This window comes from Pristis pectinata, chromosome 7, assembly GCF_009764475.1.
Source record: "Pristis pectinata isolate sPriPec2 chromosome 7, sPriPec2.1.pri, whole genome shotgun sequence".
In the NCBI taxonomy this organism is placed as follows: Eukaryota; Metazoa; Chordata; class Chondrichthyes; order Rhinopristiformes; family Pristidae; genus Pristis; species Pristis pectinata.
The window spans coordinates 58,240,886-58,256,252 of NC_067411.1; the positions used below are offsets into that span (position 1 = coordinate 58,240,886).

General features: G+C 42.5%; 1 protein-coding gene across 2 annotated transcripts in view; it reads right to left on the reverse strand.

The window, feature by feature from the left end:
• Positions 1 to 631: 631 nt before the first annotated feature.
• zcchc7 (zinc finger, CCHC domain containing 7) overlaps positions 632 to 15,367 on the reverse strand; it is a 187,213-nt gene continuing 172,477 nt past the window's right edge. For both annotated transcript variants that reach the window (XM_052020061.1, XM_052020063.1), the window contains exons 7-9: positions 4,088 to 4,183; positions 3,110 to 3,227; positions 632 to 1,726 (exon numbers count right to left, since the gene is read on the reverse strand). In XM_052020061.1, the coding sequence (XP_051876021.1) occupies positions 1,149 to 1,726; positions 3,110 to 3,227; positions 4,088 to 4,183 (792 nt within the window). In that variant the 3' untranslated portion in view covers positions 632 to 1,148. The remainder of the gene's footprint in view (positions 1,727 to 3,109; positions 3,228 to 4,087; positions 4,184 to 15,367) is intronic.

The following is a 15,367-nucleotide window of genomic DNA, read 5'->3' on the forward strand; positions in this document are numbered from 1 at the left end:
TCTGGAATGTATTTATGAAGAATCTTTAAGCTTTATAGAAGCATAATGATCCAAGGGTGGAGGTGATAAGGGGGATGTAATCAAAGGCCTGGTCAAAACTAAATTTAAAGGAAGGTCAAATGAGGTCAGGTTCACCTCTGGAGCAACCCACAAGATGCTGGAGGAACTCAGCAGGTCAGGCAGTATCTACGGAGGGAAATGATGACTGTCCATTTCCTTCCATAGATGCTGCCTGACCCACTAAATTCCTCCAGCATCTTGTGTGTTGCTCCAGATTCTAGCATCTGCAGTCTCTTGTGTCTCCAGGTTCACCTCTGGTTCAGAAAGTGTGCCAAAATCGTAACGGACCTGGCTTAACCCAGATTTGGCCAGGGACAGTGACAGAATTGGTGGTGAGAGTAGGTGATGATAAACTTCCCAAAGGTTAATTGGAGTCAAATGGGACTAATTCCATGCCACTTATTTCTCCAACATTTAGTTTCTAGAATGTTCCTTCTCACACGTTCTCAAGTAACATTCATAGAACATCTTTTATGTGGAATTAGGAAGTAAAATAAAAATCAGGATCTTGAAGACTATAACCTCAGGATTAAACAGGAAAAGATAACAAATCTTGTGGTGAAGCTGAAGATTCCACATGAAGAAATTTATTACACAAGGAATGCTGAAATATTTAATAACTTGTAAGGTGACAGCACAAGCAATAAGTCATTTTGCAGGTTATAACTTAAAGAACAATATATAACTTCACAGCATGTAATTGTGGTTAAAATTTATCAAATCTTTATTAAATGAAACTATTAATCTAGTTGAAAAATAGCAAGTTGCTCCTTTCCTGTACAATAATTTTGGGCCTTTGTTTAGAGACTATGTGGATTGCCTGCATTCTGGTTTTGGTGCCTCTTTCTTTCCAGAACATGCAAAAGCAGTCCATGGTGAACCATTGTCAATTTATTCATCCTCACATTTGTATAAACCTAGTTTTTGCTCAGTATCACCTAGTGGCTTGGTGACACACAGAATTCTGTGGGTATGATTCTATGAATGCCATGTCACATTAAATTAGTACCAATGATGTTTACATTATTTAATTGTTGCCATGTGGTATCTCCAGTCCAAGAAACAAATTAAACTATTTACTATTTTGACTAGTCTACAGCTTCCTGCAGTTTAATTTTAGAGTGCTTCTTGCGCTTTTTTTTCTGTTTTATTAGTAAAGCATTATTTGGGATGGGGGATGTTGTACCTTCTATGATAGATACTTTTGTTTTCTTAGCCTTTTTCCTCCCTTTCTTTATCTGCTTTATACTAGCAGTCATATGTTTTTTCTTTCTCCTTATCTTGTTCCTCTTATTGCTCATTTGATTCAGTTGTCCATCAGACTGTGGGGGATTACTGTGCACAAGCAGAAGGCTTTGGTGATTTCTGGGGTGAGCAGTCTTAGTTGCTCCTGATTTTGCTGCAAATCCCCTTGGAAAATCTTCCTCAGCACCTTCATTGAACCTTTTTGGAATAGGGGAGAAATGATGGTGAAGTTTTGTTTTGCGTTTTGTCATTGAACTGTTTCTGGTGAACTCTCCTTGCTCTTGTTCCACATATCTTTTCTTCAACAACTCTCTCTTCAGTTTTTTCTTTGATTTCTTGGAAAGTAAATCTTCGCTTGCAGACCCCTTGCACCATCTCTTAGCAGGAAAGCTGGTTTCAAGAAGCCCGGCATCTTGAAGTTCTGGAGGAGAAACAGCCAAATTAACACTGAAGAATCTTAACTTTCATTACTTTTCATCTGTCCAGTGACCTTGCCAAGTGTGGAATGTGATAGTTCCAACCATGGGCCACAATTCTTGTAATTATTATTGGGTTTAAACTAGTTGAAGAAATTTTGGTTCAAAAAATTATTCTTTCAAATTTACTGTTGGTATGGGGCCATCCCTAGTTTCCCTTTGGGCATTATGAGTTAACCATGAAGTGTAGGATTGCAGTCCGATTACTTTCTGTAGAGGACTTTACTGAAGCAACAAGCTGGTAGCCATATAGATATTTTCTGGAACCAGCCCATGGATTATAAGTTTTAAGGAATAAACTGAGTATCACATTTGAAAGAATGAACGAAAGACCTGAAATTATAGTGTTTTTCACAACTCTCATAAGATGTCCACAACACTTTACAACCAATAGAGTACTTCTACAATACAGGAAATGGAGGAAGCCAACTTGTGCAAAACAAACTCCATAAACAACAGATGATCCATATTAGTGATGTTGAATGAGTGTAAGATATTGATCAGGGCATCAGAGGTAACTCACCAATTTAGAGGAATGCAATAAACCTTGGTTTATGAGCTAATTCAGAGTTCTCTGACACAGAGGTGTCAGCCTAGATTTTTGCGCTCCAATGTCTGGAGAAAGAGTCTGAGTCACAAGGTTCTGGATTTGTAGCAAGAGTGCTACCCAATGAAATGTCCCAGGCAGCCCAATTTGCCACAGTAGATCAGAGGTCAAGATCTCTGGGGTATCAGGTTTGTTGAATTGCCTGTGGGGCAATGTCAGTAGTGAGAGGTGACATAAACTTGGTTTGTACTCCTTCAAATTTAGAAACACAAGGAGCAAGCTAATTGAGGTGTTCAAAAGGGATTCCATGGATCCTGCTGAGAAGGTTCAAGAAAACTAATAGAAAATTCAGAAGCATCATACATACACTATCTTAAAATTAAAGTCAGGCCATTCAGGAGTGAATTCAGGAAGGATACTGTCCCCACATAGGAGCTAATAGAAATCTGGTACAGTCTCTTTCAAAATGCTGTGGATACCAGGTTAATTATTCAATGCAGAATTTGATAGATTTTATCAATGGTTACGCTGGTCTCCCACAGCTCCATTGATGCTGCTCATCAGCTGGTTGTTCTCAGTTCAGTGACAGTGGCCTTTTGTTGGTTCTCTTCATCTTATCTCCTATAAAGTAATGCTTTTGCAATTGGGGACTCAACCCACGTCCCTGCATTCCACAGAAATCTAATGTGCAAGTCACATTACAAATCAAAAAAATCAGAACTGAACAGTTTCTTTTTTGAGACTGATGCAAGCTTTATCTCCAACATTAAAAAGGACTAACCTTCAACTTTCCTCTGTATCCTCCGTTCTCTATTTTTTATGTCCTTCTCAGTATCATAGTAGTATACAAGTGGTGATGCAGGAAAGATGTGCTTATTCATCCATTTGCTTGAACATTCCTATAAGTTACCCAAACACAGTTCTTTAGTATAAAGAAAATCATAAAATGCATTCTCAATCCAGGATACAGGAAGATATTTGCCGGTTTGCACAAATTTACCCTGCTATTTTCCTGTCCTCCATGTATCACTGCAATGGAAGCCATTAGTAGTTGACACTTTGATTTCTGTATTGCAAACATGCAGTAACATCACAGTAAATAAATTAGGAAATTGAACTGAACCAAAGAATCGTGCAAATTTCTACGGATATACAGTGGAGAGCATTCTGACTGGTTGCATCACCGCCTGGTATGGAGGTTCCAATGTGCAGGATCGAAAGAGGCTGCAGAGGGTTGTAGATTCAGCCAGCTCCATTACGGGCACAACCTTCCCCACCATCGAGGACATCTTCAAGAGGTGCTGCCTCAAGAAGGCGGCATCCATCATTAAGGACCCTCACCACCTGGGACATGCCCTCTTCACATTACTACCATCCAGGAGGAGGTACAGGAGCCTGAAAATCCACACTCAACGTTTCAGGAACAGCTTCTTCCCCTCCGCCATCAGATTTCTGAACAGTCCATGAACCCATGAACACTACCTCGTTATTCCTCTTTTGCATTATTTATTATTGTAACTTGCAGTAATTTTTATGTCTTTGTCTTGTACTGTACTGCAGCCGCAAAACAACAAATTTCACGACATTTGTCAGTGATAATAAACCTGATTCTGATTTTTTTGAGACGGTAACATTTCAGATAATACATTCTGGCTCTGTCTTAAGTATCTTAAATGCAGTTTGACAATCATTGGGTTTGTTTTAATTGCATTACACTTGAAGCACAAATGATACAAATGGATTAATGATTGACGCTTACATGACCATAATGTCCTCTTTTTGCACAATTGTAGCAATACACAGATTTCTTCGAAGCAGGCTGGATAGATCCACTTACTATTGGTCCTTGGCTGGTCTGCAACATGGAAAGCAGTAATTTTTAGAATCACTCAGAAACCACCAACAGAAATATGATGCCATAAGATATTTAAATAAAAAGTTGCTGTCACTGTAAAAGGATTGCATTTTTGGGCTCATCTACATGAAAACTACTTTTCATTTTTGCCAGTTGGTATCATTAGGTTGACCAAGGGGGGGGGGGGGGGTGAAGGTGGGGAATGAAATTGGGTGATGTAGAAAATATGCAATGGAACCTTAAAATTTGTGCTGCCATCTCGTTATCGAGACTTCAGCCACCAGGTACTGCTAATCATGCTTTTTATTGCCTTAGTGCTATCTACATGTTGCGATAATAAAAGCAGAAATTATGGGGGCATTCAGCAGGTCAGGCAGCATCAATAGAAAGAGAAACAGGGGGAAATGTTTCAGGTCAAGATCCATTTCATTAGAACCAGGAAAGTGACAAACAAGAAGTCACATTCTGGTAGGACACGTAGAGTAAATGGCAGGGGGACCTTGGAGTGCAAGTCCAAAGCCTAATGAAAGTGGCAACACAGTTTTATACGGCAGTGAAGAAGGCATTTGGTATGTTTGGCTTCTTAAGCCTGGGCAATGAGTATAAGAATTGGGATGTCATGTTGCAGCTGTACATAACACTGATAAGACTGCATCTGCAGTGTTGTCTACAGTTCTGGTCAACATATTACAGGAAGAATGTGGCAGCAATGGAGAGAGTGCAAAAGAGTTTCACCAGGATGTTGCCTGGAATGGAGGGCTGTAGTTACAAGGAGAGATTAGACAGGCTGGGTTTAATCTCACTGGAATGTAGGAGGCCGAGGGTGGCCTTATAGATGTTTATAAAATTATGAGGGGCATAAATAAGATAGATAGAGTCTTTTACGCAGTGCAAGGGGTTCTAGAACTAGAGAGCACAGGTTTAAGGTGAGAGGGAAGAGATCTGAGGGGCAAGTTTTTCCATAGAGGGTGGTGGTTGTCTTGAATGAGATGCCAGAGGAGGTGGTAGGGGTAGATACAATTACAACATTTAAAATGCATTTGGACAGATACTTAGATAGAAAAGGCATAGAGGTATATGGGCCTAATGTAGGCAAAAGGGATTAGCATAGATAGGCATCGAGGTCAGCATGGACGAGTTGGGCCAAAGGGGCCTGTTTCTGGATGGTACAAGGATTCTCTGAAGCACGTTAAAATGCAGAGAGGGAGAGGAGTTTTTTGACGAAGGATGCTTGACCCAAAATAATAATTCTGTTTCTCTTCCCTTTGATGCCTTTGATCTGTTGAGTACTTCCAGCATTTTCCATTTTTATTTCAGACTTCCAGCATCTGCAGTTTTTTGCTATGATCACTGAAATGGAAACTGCGTATAGTCTACAGATAGTGAAGGCTGGCACAGGCCATTGCAAAACACAGAAGACAGTTGGCACCCTGAATTGCTTCATCTCCGTATCAGGCTGGCAGACAAGGTGGAGAGAAGAAAAGCAGTCCTCTACCCACAGGGCCAAGGAGCTCTCCAGTATCAAGATAACTGAAGGTTAAACACAAGCTGAAAATGAAAGAAAATTGAAAGATGATTCACTGGAAAGTAAAATTAAAGAAATTAAAAATAAAGACCAAGGCCAATAGGTTCCAAAAAAGGTAATGTATGTCTGGAGGTAGAAGATGTGGATAAGATGCTTAATGAATAAGTCTTTAGTCAAAGCATGTGACAACTTTAAAAATGAGCTATGCTACTCCCTCCACACTCATGACTGTGTGGCTAGGCACAGCTCAAATGTCATCTATAAATTTGCCGATGACAGCACGGTTGTTGGTAAAATTTCAAATGGTGATGAGGAGGCATATAGGAATAAGATAGATCGGTTGGTCAAGTGGTGTCACAACAACAACTTTGCACTAAATGTCAGCAAGACCAAGGAATTCATTGTGGACTTCAGGAAGGGGAAGTCAGGAGAACACACACCAGTTCTCATCAAAGGGTCAGCGGTGGAAAGGGAGAGCAGCTTCAAGTTCCTGGGCGTCAACATCTCAGAGGATCTATCTTGGGCCCAATATGTTAATACAATCATGAAGAAGGCACACCAGTGGCTCTACTTCATTAGGAGTTTGAGGAGATTTGGTACGTCACCAAAGACTCTTACAAATTTCTATAGATGTACGGTAGGGAGCATTTTGACTGGCTGCATCACCGCCTGGTATGGAGGCTCCAATGTGCCGGATCGAAAGAGGCTGCAGAGGGTTATCGACTCAGCCAGCTCTATCACGGGCATAACCCTCCCCGCCATTGAGGACATCTTTAAGAGGCTGTGCCTCAAGAAGGCGGCATCCATCATTAAGGACCCTCACCACCTGGGACATGCCCTCTTCTCATTACTACTGTTGGGGAGGAGGTACAGGAGCCTGAAGACCCACACTCAATGTTTCAGGAACAGCTTCTTCCCCTCCGCCATCAAATTTCTGAACGGTCCATGAACAGTACCTTGTTATTCCTCTTTTGCACTATTTACTTATTTTTGTAACTTATAGTAATTTTTATGTCTTACACTGTACTGTTGCCGCAAAACAACAAATTTCATGATATGTCCGTGATTCTGATTCTGCTAATAAAATTCAATTTGGAAGCAAGTTTTTCTACAGCAGTTGTGGAAGTCATTCCAAATACAGCAGAAAATATTGTGATTGAGAAATGCAGAAGTGCATCGAAACTTAAATGAGAAAGAAAATAGGTATTGAATTTCAGCAGAAATATTTTTTTAACCAAAAACTAAGATTAAAATTCAGAGTAGATGAGATTAAAACTGAACTTTTATTTTGGGGATAAAATAGGATGGATCAGCGTACACAATTTTTTAGAACACAAAACATAGAAAACCTACAGCACAATTCAGGCCCTTCGGCCCACAAAGTTGTGCCGAACATGTCCCTACCCTAGAAATTACTAGGCTTACCCATAGCCCTCTATCTTTCTCAGCTCCATGTACCTATCCAGAAGTCTCTTAAATGACCCTATCGTATCCACCTCCACCACCATTGCCGGTAGCCCATTCCACTCACTCACCACTCTCTGAGTAAAAAACTTACCCCTGACATCTCCTCTGTACGTACTCCCCAGCACCTTAAACCTATGTCCTCTTGTGGCAACGATTTCAGCCCTGGGAAAAGACCTCTGACTACCTACCCGATCAATGCCTCTTATCATCTTATACACCTCTATCAGGTCCCCCCGTCATCCTCCGTCACTCCAAGGAGAAAAGACCAAGTTCCGTCAACCTGCTTTTCATAAGGCATGCTCTGCAATCCAGGCAGCATCCTTGTAAATCTCCTCTGCACCCTTTCTATGGCTTCCACATCCTTCCTGTAGTGGTGACCAGAACTGAGCACAGTACTCCAAGTGGGGTCTGACCAGGGTCCTATATAGCTGCAACAATACCTCCTGGCACCTAAATTCTATTCCACGATTGATGAAGGACAATACAACATATGCCTTCTTAACCACAGAGTCAACTTGTGCAGCTGCTTTAAGCGTTCTATGGACTCGGACCCCAAGATCCCTCTGATCCTCCACATTGTCAAGAGTCTTACCATTAATACTATACTCTGCCATCATATTTGACATACCAAGATGAACCACCTCACGCTTATCTGGGTTGAATTCCATCTGCCACTTCTCAGCCCAGCTTTGCATCCTATCTATGTCCCGCTGTAACCTCTGACAGCCCTCCATTCTATCCACAACACCTCCAACCTTTGTGTCATCCGCAAACTTACTAACCCATCCCTCCACTTCCTCATCCAGGTCGTTAATAAAAATCACAAAGAGTAAGGGTCCGAGAACAGATCCCTGAGGTACACCACTGGTCACCGACCTCCATGCAGAATATGACCCTTCAACAACCACTCTTTGCCTTCTGTGGGCCAGCCAGTTCTGGATCCACAATGCAATGTTCCCTTAGATCCCATGCCTCCTTACTTTCTCAATAAGCCTTGCATGGGGTACCTTATCAAACGCCTTGCTGAAATCCATATACACTACATCTACTCTCTTCCTTCATCGATGTGTTTAGTCACATCCTCAAAAAATTCAATCAGGTTCATAAGGCAGGACCTACCCTTGACAAAGCTATGCTGACTATTCCTAATCATATTATACCTCTCCAAATGTTCGTAAATCCTGCATCTCAGGATCTTCTCCATCAGCTTACCAACCACTGAAGTAAGACTCACTGGTCTATAATTTCCTGGGCTATCTCTACTCCCTTTCTTGAATAAGGGAACAATATCCGCAACCCTCCAATCCTCTGGAACCTCTCCTGTCTCCATCGATTATGCAAAGTTCATCGTCAGAGGCTCCGCAATCTCCCCCCTCACCTCCCACAGCAGCCTGGGGTACATCCCATCCGGTCCCGGCGACTTATCCAACTTGATGCTTTCCAAAAGTTCCAGCACCTCCTCTTTCTTAATATCTACATGCTCAAGCTTTTCAGCCTGCTGCAAGTCCTCACTACAATCCCCCAGATCTTTTTCCATAGTGAATACTGATGTAAAGTATTCATTAAGTACCTCCGCTATTTCTTCCAGATCCATATACACTTTCCCACTGTTGCACTTGGTAGCAACTTGCTGCACTGTTGCCTATTCTTTCACACCTTAACCTTTTGCTCTTCACATACTTGTAGAATGCCTTGGGGTTTTCCTTAATCCTGCCCGCCAAGGCCTTCTCATGTCCCCTTCTGGCTCTCCTAATTTCCTTCTTAAGCTCCTTCCTGTTAGCCTTACACTCTTCCAGATCTCTAACATTACCTAGCTCTCTGAACCTTTTGTAAACTTTTCTTTTCCTTTTGACTAGATTTATTATAACCTTTGTACACCACAGTTCCTGTATCCTATTGTAACTTCCCTGTCTCATTGGAACATGCCTATGCAGAACTCCACACAAATATCCCCTGAACATTCGCCACATTTCTTCTGTACTGAATACTGCAAGTGCCATTAATTATTTCAATGAACATTTTGGAAGTGATAGCAAGAAATACATGTAAATCAACTAGTAAAGAACAAACTGCCGGAGAAACTCAGTGGGTCAAGAGCCCATGTGAAGGGAAAGGAATGTCAAGGTGTCAGGTTGAGAGCCTGCATCAGGACTGAAAGTGGAAAGGGAAGATAGCCAGTATAAAGAGGAGAGGGGGTGGGATCACACGGAGGTTGGTAGATGTTAGGAGGACCAAGGAGGAGTGAGAGATGATGGGCAGAAGGAGCCAGGTAGATGAGGGGGAGGGGTGGAGCTGGGAGACAGAGGCAGGTGGATGATGGTTAGAAGCAACAAGGAAAAAAAGAGGCAAATGGAACCAGGTGGGGGAGAGGAGGGGAAGGTGGAGACAGAGGGAGGTTGGAAGGTGATAAGCAGGGACACAAAGGCTACAAGTGCTGGAGTCTGATGTAAGGAATATGATAATGGGAATCATTAAGGGAGAGTTGAGGGCAGATGGACCCAGATGGGCAATGGAGAGGGGGACAAAAATAGGTGATGGGGGGGCAGGAGGGATCGGGGTATGGGAAAGGCAGCAAAATGGGAGAGGGAGAGGTAGAGGGGGAGAGAGAGAGAGAGAGAGAGAGAGAGAGAGAGAGAGAGAGAGAGAGAGAGAGAGAGAGAGAGAGGGAGAGAGAGAGAGAGAGAGAGAGAGACAGGGGGGTGGGAGGGAGGGAGGGAGAGGAGAACATAGGAGGTTCAGTTACCTGAAATTGGAAAATTCAATGTTCATGCCATTGGGTTCTAGACTACCCAGGCAGAATATGAGGGGTTGTTCTTCTAGTTTGCACTGGGCCTCACCCAGGCAGTAGAGAAGACCAAGGACATACTGTATAGGCAGGTGTGGGAATGGGAAGGGGAGTTGGAAATGACATGCAACTGGGAGCTCTGAACAGCCATTGCAGACAGAGTGCAGGTGCTCTGCAAACTGGTCACTTAGTTGCACTTGGTCACATCAATGTCATATTGGGAGCACCAAATGTAGTAGATGAAGTTGGAGGAGGTGGACATGAATCTTTGCCTCATCTGGAAGGGCTATTTAGGCCCCTGGATGGTGGTGAGGGAGGAGGTATAGGGAAAAAGTGCTGCAACTCCTTTGGTTACAGGGATAAGTGCCAGAGGTCAGGGAAAGATGGGTGGGGAGGGATGAGTGGATCAGGGAGTCACAGGGAGAGTGGTCCCTGCAGAAGGCAGAAACCAGTGGGGAAGTAAAGATGTGGATAGTGGTGGGATCCCACTGCAGCTGGCGGAAATGACAAAGGATGACATGCTGGATGTGGAGGCTAGTAGGGTGAAACATGAGGACCAGGGAACTCTATCTCTGTTCTGTTTGGAAGTGGAGGGGGTGAGAGAAGTCTGGGAAACAAAGGAAATGTGAGAGAGGGCTCCATCAACCACAGTAGAATGGAAGCCACATTTCTTGAAAAAGGAGGACATTTCATACGTCTTGGAATGGAAGGCCTCATCTTGAGAACACATGCAATGGAGACGGAGAAACTGAGAGAAAGAGATCTCAAGCCCAACATATTTCCTCAGAGGTCTGTCTGATGTCCAGTTACAGATAACCCTTCCTAACCCTGTCACCATCTTGTTGCAGATCCCCAACTTCCTCGAGAAGCCATTTTGTGGCCAAACTTTCTGCCACTGCTTGCTACCACATTCCCAAAGATGCCCTAATTGTAATTTTGCCATGGATCCTCACCACCCGGCCATGCCCTGTGGTTGTAACATTGTTGTGGGACCATCCAGCCTTAGCAAAAGAAAGAAACTGAGTTTCAAAAAAAAAGTTAAGATTTACAATTACTCCCAAGAGCCTGCCATTTGTCTCAGGTACCTTGGCCTGCTGCTAATCCCTGATGTTTTATTAGTTTTACATTGGACCATTGAAAAATCATTTATAAGCAAAGTGAATTCCTCTGGGGAGTTAAAGACAATGCAGAGTCCATTGTTTATTAGTACAATTAAAATGACTGTTAATACTTGATTATTCTTAAATTCCACAATCAATTGATTAACTCTTTTAAGCACCTGAACAAACCTGGTTTTATTTAAATGTATTTGGTTTACAATTCACTGAAAGACAAGATCAATACCACAAATTCATTTGCACATTTATCTGTATAAATGAATTAAGAGCCCAATCCACCATTCAACAAATTTTGGCTGATCTGTAATCTAAACTCCGCATTGCAACCTACCCCAGGAACCTTTCATTTCTCAAGAATATCTCCATCCACCTTAAAAATATTCAAAGACTGCTTTAGCCACCCTTTGAGGAAGAGAGTTCCAAAGATTCCTGGCATATTGAAAGAAAAAAAAGTCTCACCTTTCATAAATGGGTGACCCATTATTTTCAAACAGTGACCTCTAGTTCCAGATTCTCCCACAAGAGAATAAATCTTGTCAAGATCCCTCAGGATCTCAGAATTCACTAGAACAAGTGATTTTAAGGTAACGCCGCATTTCTTATCTGCCTCATTTTATTTGTTATTTGGTTGAGAAGCAATGCTCAGTCTGAAGATCTTTGTTCTTCACTGAAAATCTTAACTAAATTAATAAAACCTGTGGTGTAGGTTTTATTAGATGAATACATTTGCATTTACGTAGAGCCTGTGATATCCTTGTATCCCAACATATTACAATGTTTTTGTTTGACACACACTCATTATTTTCAATTGGGCAAATCCAACATCCAATGTTATTAAAGTGTATAATTCAGTACATTGATCTGGCTACAAACCACTGTGAATAAAAGTTAACTAATACAGATTATATGACTTTAGTAAGGGGAGAGAAACGGGAATGTAAGAATAACAGCAATAATGACACAATCACATTGGCAGAAGAAAAGCATTTCAGTAGGGATGATCAGGGAATGGAAATCCTATTGATTAAACCTGAGAATGACAAAGGATGTAAGCTCTGGTGGGAACTAATTGTTGTTGTTTTCTTTTTGGGCTCTACCTTGGGATCGAGGATGATTCATTTCAACTACAGTTCTATGGGTTCTTGGATGGCTGATGAGACCACTGTGGTACCCACAGACTCTGCCATGAGTGAGACAGCATGTACTCTGTGAGGCATCTAGGTGAATACTTCAGAAAAACAAAGGACTGTGGATGCTGGAATCTAGATGAAAAAATTACAATTCTGGTGGAACTCAGCAGGCCAGGCAGCATCTGTGGAGAAAAGCAGGCTGTCACCGTTTCGGGTCAGGACCCTTCTTCAGGACTGAAGGGTCCTGACATGAAACGTTGACAGCCTGCTTTTCTCCATGGATGCTGCATGACCTGCTGAGTTCCTCCAGCATCATAGGTGAATACTTCACTCATTTGCCTTTTACACAGAATTTCTGTGTGCTCCCAAAAATCAGGCTCAAGGTTTAAAATGCCACCCCAAATATTCCTTCTCCATTTTATGTGGTCATCAGTCAGGATTCTCAGAATTTGATGGAAATGTTACACTTTTTCCAAGGAGCTTTGAGCACATACTTGAATTTTTTTGCCTTTGTCCACTTGGTAATTCCTTGCCTTGATGGAGTTCAAAATAGCATATCTGCTTCGTGGGCTAGTGTCAAGTATGCAAATGATGTGGTCTGCCAAATGGATGCATAATCAGGGCCTCAATGCAGTGGATCTTGGCCTGGGAGAAGTCACTGACATTGATTCACATCCTGCCAATTTCTTTAATGTGCATTGAGGTGCCTGCGATACGTAGTCCATCTCTCAGAAGCATACAGATTGGCAGGGATCACAGTTGTCTGCATGTACTTTGTGCCAAGTTTGAGGTCTTGATCCTCAAATGCTTTTCTACAAACAGTCAAAGGCTGTGCATTGAAGGCAATGTTGACATCCAACATCAATGTTTAACTTTATTGAGAGGTGACCCTGAGATGGTCCACGTGTTATGGGTTAAGTTACTATTGGTGAATGTCCCTTTAAGACATAGTGCAGTAGGGTGTGTGTGTGGCGTGATTATGACAACAACAAGGAGATAAAGGATGTGATGATGTTTTTGGGGGAGGGAGGGAGGGAGAGAGAGAGGGAGAGACCTGCCTGCTAGTCTCTGTATCGCTGGATGAAAAACAATAACTGTGTCTGTCACTACGATCCACATATGGATTTTTGGAATAATCCAGTGGAGTCCACTTTGTCATTAACCTGTAGTGGGAAACAGGTATTTGTGTGGACGGCCACGATTCGAATGCCTTTCCGGGTGGCAGGTACTTCGGAACAAAGCAGTGGAGTAGTCACTGCTGAGTAGACACTAAGGTGTCGTATGGGTTCCATAGTGGAACATTTGGATTTCGTAATTACTCTCTATTTTCTCTCCACATCTTCTCTTCAGTCAACAGTGGTTTTGAAGAAGCCTTTGCTCATGTTTCACCTTATGGCCTGCTGAACTGAACTTTGAGAACTATTCCTGGACTTGGAGTTTGGGAATTTGCCACACACACACTTCGAGTTTAGAGCTTTTGGGGTTAATGTTTAAGATCTAACCTTTTTACTTCTAACATTCTAACATTTTTACTTTTATTTTTCTTATTATCGTAAATAGTTATTAATAAAGTAGTATAAGTGTTAAAAACATGACTTGGTGTGTTTCTTTTGTTGCTGGTACGTGACAGACGTTTTCCAGGGTCTTGCCATGGTTATTTATTCTCAGAAAGCAGTGTTGTACAACAGGGGTAGGCTGATAGAGGACCCTTGATTTGCAGATGTTGAGTGTGAGATCCATTCTCTCATTAGCTTTAATAAATGAGTCACGATTACTTGGTGCTCAGCCTCCAAATATGCGCATGTGTAAGTGTTGTTTGCATACCTCAACTTGGTGACTGGAGTTGGGGTATCCCTGTTTCTGGAGTGGAGGCGAAATAGGTTGATCATTACTCCCCAACATTATCTCCACTTCAGCAGGAAGCTTGTTGTGAGGTGCAGCATTCTGTCACGAATGGAGTGTTGAGGGAACGATGCAGCCTTGATTGGTACCACTCTGCACCAAGACTGGGTCACTTTGAACCCAATGCTTAAGATTATTGCTTGCATGCCGTCATATAATAGATGCAAGATGGTGATAAATTTCTGTAGCAGCCATATTTGAGAAGGATTGACTCAAAAGATCAGTCTGATGCTCTCTGGGATGCAGGCTAGGGTTTTTCCCAAGGTCAGAATAGAAGTCCTCCTTGGTCATATCCTTAGCTTCCAGGATTGGGTGCATGCTGGTTCTATGATGGAATGAGTAGGATGGTCATAAGATGTTCACTTATCCCACAGGGGAGTTGCCAGACTTATTCATTCTTGATGACCAAGCTCACAACCCCTGAAGATGGCATTCTCCTTCCAGTTTGCCTTTCCACAAAGTGGTGTACCTACCACATTGTCCTTTGAGCTGACCATCTCCTGCCTGCCATGTCTCAGAGCGATGATGATATTGACAAAACATCCATTCTCCTATGCTAGATAGCAAAGCAGCATTTAGATCTGTCACCACTTTGGCTGTGCATGAAGGTCCTGAACTTCTTATTAAGCAGTGGTTGCCCGTGTATTAAAGGGGGTGCAAAGGTTGGGGCTAAGAGGATATCTATGGCATATCAGAGTGTGTGGTATTATTATGAAGCAGAGCCAGGTCTCCAGTGGCAAGGGGCAATTGTAGATTGGTTCTACTGTGTGATATTAACACACACACACTTAGGTGAGCACACAGATAAACAAGCACCCACACCCCTTGGGCTGCCAAATTTCAACCTCCTTTAGGGTCTATAAATATAAATAAATAAATAAACAAACAAACAAACCAACCCCAGAGCAGGGGTCAAAGTGTGACAGGGAGCACTGTGGTGTATCTGTTGACTCAGGATCTTCTTCTTCAGCTGCTCTGCAGTTCAGCTTACCTATTGCTGAGGGAATATTGCTGAGAAATGACATGTTGACAAAGAGTGGGGGGAGGGGCTGGTTTTCAGGGATTGTGAGAAAGGATGGCTGTAGTGAGGACTTGCAGGATGGAGAAGAAGCCCAGAGGAAAGAAAGAGAGGGTGCCTGACACTGGGAAAGTGGTAGGGTGGAAGAAAGGTAATGAGGAGGTCTGAGGGAAGAGAAGAGGCTGGTGGGGTAAACCATGGTAATTTGGTAAATTGGTTTATTGCTTTGCATGCCATCC